Raw genomic sequence first — 17213 nt, forward strand, 5'->3', positions numbered from 1 at the left:
TTAATTAAGTGTTCTCAGTGTGTTAAAATAGTTAGTCGTGCGCTGACTCACACGTGGTGGCAAGCATTTGAATTGAATGTGTGTGGTGAATCCTTTGGAGTCAGAGCGCTCCTTTTGGACAGTTGGTTCATAGATTGCGACCACATATAGGCATCTATGCACAAAGTTACAGCGAGACCGAGTTTCTGACTGAGCGATACACCCAATCAAGAATCGGCTCTTGCGGTCCTTGACAGTAATTGCTAAATTTCACAACCAATTCCTCTTTAGTAAAATTAGCACATTACGATCATTCTTAGCCACAAGCAGTTTTTCAAGATTCGGAGTCAGTGGAGATTGTGTATTAAGAGAAATGTATTTTTTTTTATCTTATTACAATCAAGTACCATCTTTCTTAACTACATTACATAGACAAGTTGTTTGGTGCATAACATATCCCTTAAATTGAAAGCATGGAATTATTACTACATTATTTATAACCACCAATCTGGTCCAACGAAAGACAAAATGTGTTCGCTTTGGAAACAAAGGCACTGTGGAGTTAGTTTACCAAGGGTAGAAACGATTGGAAAATGTATGCGACCCATCAAACCTTGCCCTGATATCTTAAAAAGTATCTGCTATTAGGGCTCGTTCACACTACAAAGGCTTTTCTAAGAGCTTTGTGATTTTAAATGCTCTTGCTAATGCTATCCTATGTGCAGTGGCGGCTCCAGGATTATTTGGGGGCGGGGGTGCTATGCAGGTGCTGGACCAATTGCTGGGGTAGCTTTGCCTGGCGAAAAATGGGCATGGGCATGGCCATGACCGAATGAGGGCGGAGCTAACTGTAACGCAACTGCAACGCAAAGACAATGCAGGTTTTCTCAAGAAATTACACATAATGTGAGCAGATTTGCCCAGAAAACACATTTAATCATGTCGGCAGATTTGCCCAGAAAACACGGTCAAGCATGTGGCATATTTGACCAGAAAACACGGTCAGTCATGAGGCAGATTTCACCAGAAAACACGTTCAATCATGTCGGCAGATTTGACCAAAAAATACGTTCAATCATATGGCAGATTTGACCAGAAAACACGTTCAATCATGTGGCAGATTTGACCAGAAAACACGTTCAATCATGTCAGCAGATTTGACCAGAAAACACAATCATGTGGCAGATTTGACCAGAAAACACAATCATGTTGGCAGATTTGACCAGAAAAAACGTTCAACCATGTCGGCAGATTTGACCAGAATATACGTTTAATCACGTGGCAGATTTGACCAGAAAATACGTTCAATCATGTGGCAGATTTGACCAGAAAACACAATCATGTGGCAGATTTGACAAGAAAACAATTCAATCATGTGGCAGATTTGACCAGAAAACACTTCAACCATGTGGCAGATTTGCCCAGAAAATGCATCTGCTAATAAATAAAAAAACAAAACAATTTACTCACCTGCAGAAGACCTCCTGTCCCAGCCTCCATCCAGCACGCAGCTCCCACAATCCTCTGCAGCCTGCCAGCCTGAACTGAAACTCCCGCGCTGAGAGCAGGGCTATGATAAAATGGTGCCCGAAGCCCTGCACTGCAGACTCGAAGTGTCCAGAGCAGGGCTTCGGACGCCATTTTACCGTAGCCCTGCTCTGACACTGGTGAATTGACACAGCGTCTATTAGATGCCAAAAGTCATTTCACGCTGGGGGGTGCTTTAGGGGTGCTTGGACAATTTTAGGGGGTGCTTCAGCACCCCCCTGGCGCCACCACTGCCTATGTGTGTATTCACACTGGAGTGATGTGATTTTGTACAAATCCCCCATAGCATTGCATTAGCAAGAGAATTTAAATCTCTAGCGTTTAAAAAACTCTTGTAGTGTGAATCAGCCCTTAAAGCCAATGGGTACCGGTAAAAAAAAGAAAAAGTCAGATACTCACCTAAGGAGAGGGAAGGCTCGGTCCTAATGAGCCTTCCCTCTCCTCTCCCGGTGCCCTCGGTGCTGCGCTGGCTCCCCCGTTCGCATCCGCCGCCGCAGGGACTTCGGAGGTCTTCGGAAGCACTCGGGCTTCCGAAGACGGGCCGCTCCATACTACGTACGCGCGAGCGCGTCATAGAGGGCGCTCGCGCATGCGTAGTATGGAGCGGCTGCGTCATCGGGAGCCCGAGTGCTCCCGAAGGCTTCCGAAAGCTCCCGAAGGCAAGCGGAAGTGGCAGTATTTGACCGAACTGGTCAAATTCTGCCACGGGGGATCCTGCGCGGGACCGGGCACCGGGAGAGGAGAGGGAAGGCTCATTAGGACCGAGCCTTCCCTCTCCTTAGGTGAGTATCTGACTTTTTCTTTTTTTTTACCGGTAAACATTCACTTTAAGATAAAAAAAAATGTTAGCCTATGTGTGTGTTCTCACTGGAGGGATGTGATTTTGTAAAAATCCCCCAAAGCATTGCATTAGCAAGAGCTTTTCAAATCACTAGTGCTTAAAAAACTCTTGTAGTGTGAATCAGCCCTAAGGGCTGGAACCCACAAGGGCGATTTTGAGAGCATTTTTGGAGCGTTACAGAACGCTAGCGTTTTGCCAAACCGCTCAGCTAATATAATTGGATGGGGCAACTTCCACTGGACATGCAGCATTTTGGGAGCATTAGTGCTTCAATGTAAAGTATATAAACGCTGGCATAATCGCTCATCAAAACCTGCATGGATCGATTTTGCTAGCATTTTAAAGTTAACACACACTGTAACAAAATTAAAATTAATTGAAAGGACCAATCAGACTTTAAAACGCTAATCGCTACACAATCGCTGGCAAATTGATACACTTTGTAAAATCCTAAAACGCTCATGAAACCGCTGACAAACTGCTCATACAAAATGCTTGCGATTAGCAATAGCGTTTTGCAGTGGGTTCCAGGCCTCACTGTGCAGCCTTTCTTTGATACTGTTTTTACATATTTAATAAACTCTATTGAAATAAAAAAAAATGTATCTCTTGCCTGGGTTATACCAGAATGACTGTAATGGCGTACCTAAAGCACTATGGGCCTCAATGCAAAGTTACACTGTCCCCTCCCCTTTCCTAACATATTGTATGTATTATAATCACATAATACTGTCTGTCTTTCCAAGGATTTCCAGCTGAACCCCTGATATCGGCAGAGTGGGCCAGAGGTTGTGGTGGGGGTAAATGATAGGGCGTCTGGCATTGTGGGCAGCACGGTGGCGTAGTGGTTAGCTCTCTCGCCTTGCAGCGCTGGGTCCCTGGTTCGAATCCCAGCCAGGGCACTATCTGCAAAGAGTTTGTATGTTCTCTCCGTGTCTGCGTGGGTTTCCTCCGGGCACTCCGGTTTCCTCCCACATTCCAAAAACATACAGATAAGTTAATTGGCTCCCCCTAAAAAAATTGGCCCTAGACTACAGTACTTACACTACATAATATAGACATATGGCAATGGTAGGGATTAGATTGTGAGCTCCTTTGAGGGACAGTTAGTGACAATATATATATATATATACTGTACAGTGCTGCGTAATATGTCGGCGCTATATAAATACTAAATAATAATAATAAAAAAAAATAATAATTGTGATATTATGTAGCTCATCTGCTGTTTGACTTATAAGTGGAGGGGTAGTATTGGGAGAAGGTAGGGGGTAGGTTAGTGTTAGGAGTAGGTAGGTGGATAGGTTAGTGGGAGAGATAGCTTAGGTAAGACGATTGTGGAATATCTGAAACTAACGATATTCTACTATCGGCATATCCAGCAGCCAAAATTTGCCAATACCTTCTTTTAGTTGTATGCCCCACATGTGCCATTTAGGTCCAAGGGCACTGGTTCACTCAGAGCCTTGACATCCCTTACTACTATACCACTGTCAGAATAGAGACAAAATAGCATAGAATTATTAAAGGGGCACTACGGCGAAAAATTGTAAAATTTAAAACATGTGCAAACATATACAAATAAGTATGTTTTTTCCAGAGTAAAATGAGCCATAAATTACTTTTCTCTTATGTTGCTGTCACTTACAGTAGGTAGTAGAAATCTGACAGAAGCGACAGGGTTTGGACTAGTCCATCTCTTCATGGGGGGATTCTCAGGGATTTATTTTTTTTCAAAAGCACTTAGTGAATGGCAGTTGCTCTGTCCAACTGCCAAAAAACTGTGTAGCGAGCAGGGAAGCTTGCCAGCATCATTGTTTAAATCCTTTAAATATTTATTAAGAATAAAAGCCTTGCTGAGAATCCCCTATGAAGAGATTGACTTGTCCAAAACCTGTCACTTCTGTCAGATTTCTACTACCTGCTGTAAGTGACAGCAATATAGGAGAAAAGTAATTTATGGCTCATTCTACTATGGAAAAAAAGTAATTCTTATTTGTGTTGGTTTGCACATATTTTAAATTTAACACATTTTTCGCTGTAGTGCCCCTTTAAATTAGACATGCTGCTGCTGCGCTTGCACCATACAGCAAAGCAATAATTATCTTTTGTAAATTCTGCTTCATTTAAAACAAAAATTCTCACTATGGGACCAGCACATGTGACAGCTTATTTGCTTCCCTGTCAGCCATTCTCACTAGGTTTTGATATGACTAATGTGAGGCTTGCCACCTAATAGCAGACACGTTTTTAAAAGTGCAGTTCAGGTTTGCAGGAATACTTTATGCTGTGTTCCCCTTAAATCAGCAGGGGCAGCCATACTATCCCAGGAAAAAAAAACACACATATTAGTAGATAACAACTTGTTCTACATATATAAAAGATTTGTTGTACTGTCCACATTTTGATATCAGTGATTTTTTTATATTGTAAATAAAGATAATTATTTTCCTGGCATCCATCTTTATTCCTTCTGACTGAAGCCAATCCTGATATACTTTCCTCCCTTACTTTTTTTTTCTCCTAGAAACTGCACTGTCATAGCTAGCTTGCTTTGTAATGTGAGAACAGCATACACTAGATTTCAGCAGCTCACTGAACTGCCCTCAGCCAATCAGTGAGGATCAGAAATGTGGGACGGGTGATGAAAAGCTTCCTTCTCGTTGGCAATGGCAAATATAGCACTAGGCTGACTGAGATAAGATGTATTACAGCAGAAACATTTCTGAATAGATTGGAGTGCATGCAATGTTGGGTAAGGTTGCAGACTGTATATTAATCACAGAGCAGTGGGTAAATGGAATTTGATTTTGTGGTTGACAATCCCTCTTTAAATCACTTCCTGTGCCTTTCTTACACTTGCATACATGTTCCATTTTACAAACCCACAGCAATCCAATGTATTAATGTAATCCTTGGTACACTGTTTTGCATCTCAACATCATTCCAAAGGAAGAGATTATAATGTTTCACGGTCATTATTTCAATACAGGGTGCAATAATATTGTCCAAGGAGGATCACATCACAGTAGATGGTCAGACTATGCCACTGCCTTTTACTGCAGGTGAGTCATCCTGATATTATTATTCTATGTAAGGCCGCATCCACACTATGTAACGCAGCTGCTGTGAGTTATTTTGCAATGCTTGGCGCCCGTGTAGTTTTCTATTATTGTAGGTTGTGGTGCGGATTCCACTCACTGAAACTGACTAGATTAGCCTAAAAGTCATATTTTTTTATGCAGATGAGAGTACATTTGCATTAATTAGCAATGCACAAAGGTTTGCCTATTGAACACAGACGGAAAGTGAGATGCTCATAGTTCTGGCTTGTGTGGCAACTTCATGCAAATTTTACGCAGCATGACAATTTTGATTGGTCCAATTGCAAGCCGGAATGCAATTTGAGTGCAAATTATTTCCATCTCATTGACCATCTCTAATTTCACATGTGTACTTTATGTAAGAGATATCTGGCTTTCAGAAGGCTGTATCCATAAGCTCTTTATTGCCAAGAGAGTAAAGGCTCATACACACATCAGACTATAGTCTTTGGAAAATGAAAGATCACAGACCAATCTTACCACCCTTCATGTAGTATGAAAGCCATACTCTACACAGTCTATTCTATGGAGCTGAACTCCCCATCAGACAGAAATCTTTGCAAGATGCTGCACACACAGATGCTGTACAGACACAAATGATCAGTATCTGCAAAAGATCTGTTCCTGCAAATTGCATTCATAGTCTATGAGATCTGCAGATCATCATACACACCTTGTTTAACTGACATTCATCTGCAGATCAGACAATCATCTGCAGATCTGAAAATCCATCCTGGTGGATCTGATCTGCAGATGAATGTCTGTTAAGCAAGGTGTGTATGATGATCTGCAGATATCATAGACTATGAATGCATTTTGCAGGAACGGATCTTTTGCAGGAACAGATCTTTTGCAGATACTGATCTTTAGAAGGTGTACAGCATCTTTGTGTGCAGCATCTTGCAAAGATTTCTGTCTGATGGGGAGTTCAGCTCCATAGAATAGACTGTGTAGGTATGTCTCTCATACTACATGGAAGGGGGTAAGATTGGTCTGTGATCTTTCATTTTCCAAAGATTATGGTCTGATGTGTGTATGCACCTTAAAAGTTTTTGGGGCAGCTCAAAGTAGAGATGTTCAATGAGATGCTAATACGACTGATTTACTACAAAGGCTTTTACCTGCTCCTTCCATTAATCCCCCCACTAGCTACTCCTATATCTGCACCTACTATAAAACCTACACCTAAGACCACTAGTCCCTTCTCAGACCTGGAACCCACTAAAAAGCGCAAATCGCTATCGCAATCGCTAGCGATTTGTAATAGCGTTTTGCAAGCGATTTTGGGAGCGATTTCCTTGCTCCAATACAATTCATTAGAATGGAAACGCTCCCAAAATGCTGCATGTCCTGCGATTGTGATTTCCTTAATCGCTCTAGTGGAATCTGTCCCATCCATTTACAATGGCAGAGCGTTTAGGGAAATCGCTAGCGATTGAAAGTGATCCCTAAACGCTAAAAAAAAAATTGCTCTAGTGGATTCCAAGCCTTAAAGAGAGTCTGAAGCGAGAATAAATCTCACTTCAGACCTCATAGATAGCAGGGGCACGTGTGCCCCTGCTAAACCGCCGCTATCCCGCGGCTTAACGGGGGTCCCTGATCCCCCAAATCCCCTCCGTAATGCGGGGGAGAACTTCCTGGTTGGGGCAGGGCTAACCGCCACAGCCCTGCCCCACGCGCGTCTGTCAGCGTGTATCTCCGCCTCTCCCCCGCCCCTCTTCCTTCACTGAGAGGGGTGGGGGAGAGGTGGAGATCCGCCGCTGATAGACGCGACTGGAGGCAGAGCTGAAGCCGTTAGCCCTGCCTCCGGGAGCGACCAAGTCTGCGACCAAGTGTCGCAGTGGGGGGTTTGGGGGTCAAGGGACCCCCGTTTAGCGGCGCTATTGCGGCGGTTTAGCAGGGGCACACGTGCCCCTGCTAACTATGAGCTCTGAAGCGAGATTTATTCTCGCTTCAGAGTCTCTTTAAGGTGAGTTCTGTCTCCTGCAGCCACTAAGGACAAGCTGAACAGGCCACCCTGCAGTGTAAAGCCTGGTACACACATCCGATATTGTTTGGCCAATTTTACCACTTCCATGTAGTATGAGATGGAGCGCTCCATGGTGCATTATCATAAAAAGAGTTTAATGCGCTATAAAAAGTTATACTCACAAGGTGTTTAAAATCAATTCGCTTATCAGCGGCAAGCCCTTCCGCTTAGCTCCCCAGGTACTTTAGCTCTCACACTGTGGCTAGTAGTGCGGTCCCGGTGGTGTCCGTAGCTCGTCTCTGGGAGGGTGGGCGTGGCTTACTGTGGACGTGCTTGTAGCGTCATTACGCGTTTCGGCGCTCTGCGCCTTCGTCAGATGACGCTACAAGCTCAAGCACGCCTCTTAACTAGCTGTCTGCCACCGTAGTCATGGCAACTGCTAGGCGGCGAATGGGAGGCGCCCTATGGCGTGAAGGGGGAGGGGCTGTTTGTAACAGAGCTTCTCTCGGGCAGCTTCCCTGTTATATTATTGGAGCCGCACTGCTGACCCCCGTGCGCACATAGTAAATTAACATAGATACATTAATCACAAACAATCTTTAAAAGGTGCAATCAACATCTAAAATATACTTGTGCAATATGCATTATAATTTGCATCCCAGCATATATATAAATAAATACTGGCAACTACTTTACAAACCTATCCATCCGTCACCTATCGTGACTATATCTATGTGGATGCACTTAAACAGACAATTCATCAAAGCTCATTATGCAAATGCCTTATTATTAATTAGTTAGAACACGAAAGCAAACTTGCATACCACTTTAAAATACATTACAGGAAAATTAAAATACACACAGATAAGGACAATCAAATCTGGCTCTATGGGTGTCTCTGCTATCTCCCGCCCCCGTACGCTGCTGGAACGCAAAAGATAGCAGGAGCACCAGGTGGACTCTCTCGAGTTTTTCATAACCCGCTTTGACTATCAATCCTCTAATTTGGAGTTTTCCCCTATATTTCCCCTTTATGCTTTATTTGAAAAATGTGTATGGATTCCTAGGACCCATTTGGGCAGGTTATCAAATGTTCATAAGCCTGCTTGTTTCAGACCCTACTGCAGCATCGGCAAACGCAAGAAAAGACGTAGACTGGGTTGGAAAGTGGGAACGGGAAGGGGGGAGGGTTTTTTTGGGGGAGTGGGGGAAGGGTAAAGGACAGGGAAGGGTTCTGTGTATGGGGTAATAAAGGAGATTTCTGTTTTAATGTTTCTAGGGGCATTGCGTTCTTTATTTGTTTTCATTCTCTCCCTCTCCCTATACAGCCCTATAACTGACTCGTACAATAATCGTTTATAACAGTTGAGGGTGGTGAGTACTTCACAAATATAAGTTAGTAGGCATGTGCATGGCAACCCTGCTGCTATATTCGCTGAATGTATAGTTTAATTTTTTTGGGGGGAACAAAATGGTATTTTTTCAGTATACAGCATTCTACCCAATTCTGTTATAATATTCTTTTCCCATCTACCCTTCCCTGTCCTTTACCCTTCCCCCACTCCCCAAAAAAAAACCCTCCCCCCTTCCCGTTCCCACTTTCCAACCCAGTCTACGTCTTTTCTTGCGTTTGCCGATGCTGCAGTAGGGTCTGAAACAAGCAGGCTTATGAACATTTGATAACCTGCCCAAATGGGTCCTAGGAATCCATACACATTTTTCAAATAAAGCATAAAGGGGAAATATAGGGGAAAACTTCAAATTAGAGGATTGATAGTCAAAGCGGGTTATGAAAAACCTCGAGAGAGTCCACCTGGTGCTCCTGCTATCTTTAGCGTTCCAGCAGCGTACGGGGGCGGGAGATAGCAGAGACACCCATAGAGCCAGATTTGATTGTCCTTATCTGTGTGTATTTTAATTTTCCTGTAATGTATTTTAAAGTGGTATGCAAGTTTGCTTTCGTGTTCTAACTAATTAATAATAACGCATTTGCATAATGAGCTTTGATGAATTGTCTGTTTAAGTGCATCCACATAGATATAGTCACGATAGGTGACGGATGGATAGGTTTGTAAAGTAGTTGCCAGTATTTATTTATATATATGCTGGGATGCAAATTATAATGCATATTGCACAAGTATATTTTAGATGTTGATTGCACCTTTTAAAGATTGTTTGTGATTAATGTATCTATGTTAATTTACTATGTGCGCACGGGGGTCAGCAGTGCGGCTCCAATAATATAACAGGGAAGCTGCCCGAGAGAAGCTCTGTTACAAACAGCCCCTCCCCCTTCACGCCATAGGGCGCCTCCCATTCGCCGCCTAGCAGTTGCCATGACTACGGTGGCAGACAGCTAGTTAAGAGGCGTGCTTGAGCTTGTAGCGTCATCTGACGAAGGCGCAGAGTGCCGAAACGCGTAATGACGCTACAAGCACGTCCACAGTAAGCCACGCCCACCCTCCCAGAGACGAGCTACGGACACCACCGGACCGCACTACTGGCCACAGTGTGAGAGCTAAAGTACCTGGGGAGCTAAGCGGAAGGGCTTGCCGCTGATAAGCGAATTGATTTTAAACACCTTGTGAGTATAACTTTTTATAGCGCATTAAACTGGAGCGCTCCATGTTTTTGTTTTAAAGTTGTACACACCCTAGAGAGCGTAGCTGAGCCGGGCATTAGGAATATAAAGAGAGTCAAGATTTGTGGAACTGTCTGAAACCAGGATTCGAGCGCAGGGGTTTTTTTGGATTTCCATGTAGTATGAGAGCTATGGTCATAGTATTTAAAGTCAGTTGGCCCCCATACTACATTGAGGCGGTAAAATTGGTCAGGGATTGGCCAATCATAATTGGATGTGTGTACTTTTAGTGAGTCTTTCCCAAGGCTTCCTTACTGAATAAAATAAAATCTAATCTAATTCAGGCGTCTTTTACACTGCAAATTGAAATTCTGATTTCCAATTCCGATTTTCACTGGATGCTAACAACACAAGAAGAAAATGCAGAAAAAAGCAGCATGCCGGACTTTTTTTAATCGCATCAAAAATCTGAATTGCATGTAGTAAAAGAGCCCTAAGGCCAGTGACAACAGTTAAAGGAAACCAGAGCTGAGATATATTCAAAGTTTTATACATAGCTGGGGCTTCAGGCGCAGTACTATTCTCCACCAGAGAGAGACAGAGGGAGCGCACTGTGCTCGCACAGACTGGCCGAACGTGCGAGACCCGGTAAGACGGAGAAAACTGAGGACGGCGGCATGGGAGAGATCCATGCGGATGGGGCTGGAGGAAGCCCCAGGTATGTATAAAACATTGAATATATTTAAGCTCTGGTACACTTTAAGGCCCATACAATACTCTTGATTGATGTCTTCTGATGGGGATCGGAACCCAATCCCTTGGCTGACATGGTTGGGCCATCGCTGTATAGATGCATAGCTAGCTTACATGCTTACCACGTGTTGTGCTGAAATCTGGGAGAGGCGGAGGGACAATTGAGTGGCGATGATATGACATCATGAAGTGGGTGGAGCAAGCAGTGAGAGCAACGCTATCAGCTGTCACTCGGCCAATTTGATCAACCTTACTGTACACACACCGGATTATCGGCTAAGACGGTCGGTTATTGGTCACCTCAGCCGTCTTTTATCTATGCCTTTAAGGTACGTACACGTCTGGTATTTCTGAACGACTTGTCATTCAAACCGGTCGTTCGGACAGTTTGGCGTGTGTACGAACGATCGTTAGACTGATAGCAGCAGTTTTGACTGATCTGCTTGGCGGATCCGTGGACTAACTGTTGTTGTTCAAATGACAGTTAGGTCTGTAAATGTGTATAAACGACTTTTGTTTAAAAGTCTATAAAATTTGACACTAATGGACTTTCATATAAGAAGTTGTTTGATCAGTCATTTGATCTAGTCCATTGTTCTATTAAGTCCATTGACCAGTCTAACGACATGTAAATTAACTGTTAATAGCATTTCAAATGTTTTGTCATCTGTACAAGAAGTCTGGACGACTTTTTGTTTGAATGACAAGTCGTTCAAATGTCCGTTTGAACAACATTCCGGCATAAAATCAGACATGTGTATGCACCTTTAGTCAGCTGAAAAGCCCCTTATCACTGTGCTGGGGATTAACCCTCCTGGCGGTTTGTCAAAATCCGCCAGGGGGCAGCAAATACGTTTTTAAAAAAAAAAAAAAAATTTCTTCATGTAGCGAGACGAGGTCTAGTTACATGATAGCCGCCGGCGATCGGAGATCAAGAGATCCCGTTCAAAGAACGGGATCTCTTGGAGGGCTTCCCCCGTCGCCATGGCGATGGGGCGGGATGACGTCATCGACGTCGTGAGGTCAAAGGGGACTCCGATCCACCCCACAGCGCTGCCTGGCACTGATTGGCCAGGCAGCGCACGGGGTCTGGGGGGGGGGGGGGCGGCTGCGGCGACGCGTATAGCGGCGGATCAGCGGGTAGCGGCGGCGATTGGGCACTGCACGCAGCTAGCAAAGTGCTAGCTGCGTGCAGCAAAAAATAATTATGCAAATCGGCCCAGCGGGGCCTGAGCGGTGCCTCCCGGCGGCATAGCCGTGCTCAGCACAGGCTTACCGCCAGGGAGGTTAAAGGGATTTTATTAATGACATTAGCAGAAATTGTTTGTTTACTTAAATGAATACATTGGCCTCAATTCACTAAGCTTAACTCCTGTCTTTAATAACTCTTCTGAGCTGTTTTACAGTTATCACCATCGTGATATAATTGTGATAACTGTAAAACAGCTCAGAAGAGTTATTAAAGACAGGAGTTAAGCTTAGTAAATTGAGGCCATTTTGTCTGTTTCTTTTACACCTAAACATTCTTCTTGCTGTACTGTTTTTGTTGCTGCAGGTAATATAACCGTGATAAGACAGTCCTCCACAACCATTATCCTGTACACAGAGTTTGGTCTGGAGATTGTGGTGCAGAGAATACCCATTTTCAGTGCTTATATTAAAGTGAGCAGAAGCTTCTTTGGAAACACAAAAGGTAATCATAACCAGACAGGAGGGTCAAACATTTTTGGAACCCATACCTAATCACTATACCTTCCCAGAATCCCTTATGGCCCCCATTTATCACCATGGGAAAAGCCCTTGTTCCTCAATGGTTTCTGCTGTCCACTGTAGTCGCATATACTGTACGTGTGCTGAAATAATTTGTAGTGCTGTTGTAGAATACCATGCAAAACCATTCTTGCTGAGTCACTATATTTCGAATTCCTGAAATGTGGATGATTGCTTTTGCAAAAACATTCTTATTGTAACAAAAACACTTCTGTTTTACTATAACACACAGTATGTGTAACATGTATTCTCTAAGGCCTACTCCCAGTATGAACATTCATGCAAGAGCCCATTTATTCTACCAGTGGAAAGATGGTGAGAGGAAGCCAAAAAAGATGCAAAGGAAATGTAGACTCCATGTTGATAATCTCAATAAGTGTAACTAAATGGTGAACAGCCCCTGCAAGTGCAGGAGGGCCCAGGGCTGTGGGAGGCCCCAAACTTCCACCAGTACAGGGATCCCACCTCCAGGTCAGGTGGCCACATTTATAAGATGACCAGCAGATGGTTACCTAGGTACAAAGGGTCACCATGTGGGAAGAGAAGAAAGGAGTGTGAATGTTGGTGAGCCCCATCCAAGTTTTGCTGTAGTCCCGCCCCTGCATAGTGTCAATGGTAATATTCAATCTCAGGACCCCAAAGCTACCAAATAGGAGTGCTAAGCACTAATCAGTGGCGTAGCAATAGGGATTGCAGAGGTAGCGACCGCATCGGGGCCCTTGGGTCAAAGGGGCCCCAAGGGGCCCTCCTTCAAGCCCACTATTAGCTCTCTATTGGCCCTGTGGGGATAATAATCACGTCTATAGGTGCATTAAGTAGTAGTAATTGTTAACAAATGGTTTCCCATTGCCTACTTGCACCTCTGACACTGTGGTTTTCATGGCAGGTTTTGGTGCGCCGTATCACTTATGTATAGAGTACTTGGGGGGGCCCATGTAAAACTTGCACCGGGGCCCATAGCTCCTTAGCTACACCACTGGCACTAATCCAGCTTGCTCTAGAAAAATACTTTAAATATTGTCTTGTGGGTTACCATACACTGCTTACTCAAATTATATTAGCACATACAATAGCAACATTTATAAATATATATTTGGATTGGGTGTTTTTGTCCAAGATGTTATGAAAAGTAACCACATTTTTTATATCACCATAAAATCAGGTCTGTGTGGCAACTTTAACAGTGAGACGAAGGATGACTTCACATCCAGCTCTGGTATTGTGGAAGGGACAGTCACCGTGTTTGTAGACTCTTGGAGAGCTGCAACCAACTGCAAAGCAGCCCAGAATATGGATGTCAACCCATGTTCTATGAGTATGTCTAATGGTGAGTCCAACAACATGCCCATGAATCCTGCAAATTGCCTTGTTTGTTGACATTTTTGTAAAGGTAACAAGAACATCATTCACAAGATAGAAATTTCACTTGAGAAGGAACATTTGCAGAACCCATTGCGTCGCTTTCCCTGTAGCAGCAGAGAGGCAAGGCAATGGATCTGGACAGCAGTGTTGCATGTTATGTTTGCTTTGCATTGGGTACAGTGAAGCATACAGTCAATGAAAAGTATTCTTCGCCTCTTCTATTAACGCTCGTGATTACCGGTAACGCATTGCATGCATGCATTTATCTCTTTAGGCTTGGTTCACACATAAGGTGTCCTGTCCTGTCAGTTTTTGACCATTTGCATCAGTTTGGTATGTGTTTCTATGGCTGTGTACACACATAAATGGTGTACATTTCTGGTCCAGTCCGGTAATACTGATAATAAACTGATGCAAAACTGACAGGACTAGGCAGGACTGGACCGAAAATGTACAGATTTATGTGTGAACCAAGCCTTACAATAAAAAAATTACCTTTTCACCTCGCACTGTATTAGGGCCGGTTCAGACTCTGCGCTTTGACCGCAATCGCGTTCGGCTCCGTGATCGCGATTTGCGGGCAAAATCTTGTGATTCAGCTCAATTTGTGCTTGTGATTCCCGTTCAACAGAACGAGAATCACAGAGCAATCGCCCCCAAAACGCTGCTTGCGGCGCGTTTGCGATTAATTGAAACCGCACCCGCTGCAGTGTGAATTTATCCATAAGTATACATTATAGCAGCACTTTGCTGATCACCGGCGATCAGCAAAGTGCTGAAGAATCACCCCAATGTGAACCAGCCCTTACTCAATGTCAATATTTTACTTTTTCTCCAGAAATATTCGCACAGGCCCACTGCACAGTTCTGCTGAGCAAAGGAACCCCATTTGAGGCATGTCATTCACTGGTAGATCCAGATCCTTACTACAAGGTAAGTAAACAAACATCACTGCTGGTGAAGACAGAGGATCAGTTTCTCCTACACATTTTATCCTTTAGTAGAAGCATATCCAAGAAGCAGAAGTGACCTGTCATCTTGAACATAAGACAATCTGAAACTAATCTGATGTTCACACTGATCACGTTTATGTAGTAGAAACTGATTTCTACTGGAGAACTCTTCTGGGGAACAGTATAGGGGGATGCCAGCTAATACATTCATCTAGTTAATGTCCCTGTGTCTTCTTTCCCAGTAAGTTCTTGTCACAACAGTGTGTGATCAGCCTGAGTAATGTGGGTTGCAAAAGATTATACCTGAAGGGCATGTAATATAATGAGATAACTGTGTATGGATAGTCCCAATCCTTCTCAGAACTTCTCTGGATTCTAAATTTTTTTCTAATGTAAGGGTTGATAATGGTTTCTAATGTAAGGGTTGATAATCCTGGAATATAGATCACAGATCCTCTGCAGTTGAACTGTAGTGTAATTATTCCTGATAAAGTATTAGAGGTTACATTGATTGCAGCAGGCACCAGATAAAACAACCTGTTTGCTATGAGAACATCACTCAAGTGCAGCATATGAATCTGAAAAAGAATGACTTTTCCAGGTGATAATACAATAGATATTACAACCCGATATATTGTGCACATGGCAAATATTTACAGCACAACACCTTTTCCACATTTTGTTATGTTAATGCCTTATTTCAAAATGGATTAAATTCATTTTTTCCTCAGAATTCTACACACAACACCCCATAATGACAGTATGAAAAAAAAGTTTACTTGAGATTTTTGGCATATTTATTAAAAATAAAAAAAATGAGAAATCACATGTGCATAAGTATTCACAGCCTTTGCTCAATACTTTGTCAATGCACCTTTGGCAGCAATTACAACCCCAAGTGCATTTTGAATATGTTGGCACAGCTTGGCACACCTATGCTTGGCTAGATTTACCCATTCCTCTTTGCAGCCCCTTTCAAGCACCAGGTTGGATGGGAAGCGTCAGTACACATCCATTTTAATATCTCTCCAGAAATGTTCAATTGGATTCAAGGATGGGCTCTGGCTGGGCCACTCCTTTGATATCTCGGCTGTGTGGTTAGGGTTGTTGCCGTGCTGAAAGATGAACCATCGCCCCAGTCTGAGTTCAAGAGCGCTGTGGATCAGGTTTTTTTAATTCAGGATGTCTCTGTACATTGCTGAAGTGACCTTTCCCTTTATCCTGAATAGTCTCCCAGTTCCTGTCGCTGAAAACATCCAACAGTATGCTGTTGCCACCACATTTCACTGTAAGGATGGTATTGGCTTAGTGATGAGCAGTGCCTGTTTCCTCTAAACCTGGCATTCACAACAAAGTTTCTCATGGTCTGAGAGTCCTTCAGGTGCCTTTTGGCAAACTCCAGGCAGGCTGCCATGTGCCATATACAAAGGTGTGGCTTCCATCTGGCCACTCTACCATACAGGCCTGATTGGTGGATTGCTGAAGAGATGGTGTACATCACTATGGATGATTGAGGCCACTCTGCTCATTGGCACCTTTAAAACAGCAGATTTTTTTCTGTAACCTTGCCACAGATTTGTGCCTCGAGACAATCCTGTCTCGAAGGTCTACAGACAATTCCTTTGACTTCCTTCTCGGACATGAACTACAGTATCAACTGTCAAATCTCCTATAGACAGGTGTGAGCCTTTACCAAATCATGTCCAATAAACTGTCCAATGAAGCTGCAGAAACATCTCAAGGATGATCAGGGGAAAGAGGATGCACATAAGCTCAATTTTGAGCTTCATGGCCAAGGCTGTGAATACTTATGCACATGTGGTTTCTCAATTTTGAATACAATTGTCAAAACTTCAAACGTAAAAAAAAGTGATGCGCTGTGAATACTTTCCAGATGTACTGTATATGTTTCAACAGCTTTCCATTAGATTTAATACATTTTTCTAATCTAACGCCTAATCTTTTAAACACATTATTACCAAAAACAGTATTATTAAACAAATATAACCTAATAGTGTACGGAAGCCTTAAAAGGGATGTTTAAGTCCCCTAAACAAAGGCAGTTTTACTTACTTGTGGCTTCTACAGGCCCCCTGCAGTCTTCCTGTGCTGGTACTCTATGATCCTCCATTCCCCCGCCATGGCTCAGTTTCATTTTTGCCGACTGAGCCTGTCGCTGGACAACGCGCCTGCATGGCCCGCACATCCTTGTTCACGCTTCCGTTGCCAGGAACATCCTGCACAGGCGCAAGTACAAGAAAATCTCCACTGCGCCTGCGCAGGACACTCCCAAGGGATGGGAGCACGGACAAGGACGCACGTGGCCAGGGCCGCGCAGATGCAGTGGACAGCG

At 43.5% G+C, this 17213-nt stretch overlaps 1 protein-coding gene across 1 annotated transcript in view; it reads left to right on the forward strand.

Moving 5' to 3' along the window:
- Positions 1–17213, forward strand: part of MUC6 (mucin 6, oligomeric mucus/gel-forming) — a 111788-nt gene that overhangs the window by 67794 nt on the left and 26781 nt on the right. Inside the window, exons 15-18 of the mRNA XM_068259822.1 lie at positions 5361–5433; positions 12331–12468; positions 13708–13872; positions 14746–14840. Coding sequence (XP_068115923.1) covers positions 5361–5433; positions 12331–12468; positions 13708–13872; positions 14746–14840 — 471 coding nt within the window. The remainder of the gene's footprint in view (positions 1–5360; positions 5434–12330; positions 12469–13707; positions 13873–14745; positions 14841–17213) is intronic.

This window comes from Hyperolius riggenbachi, chromosome 11, assembly GCF_040937935.1.
Source record: "Hyperolius riggenbachi isolate aHypRig1 chromosome 11, aHypRig1.pri, whole genome shotgun sequence".
Classification (NCBI taxonomy): domain Eukaryota; kingdom Metazoa; phylum Chordata; class Amphibia; order Anura; family Hyperoliidae; genus Hyperolius; species Hyperolius riggenbachi.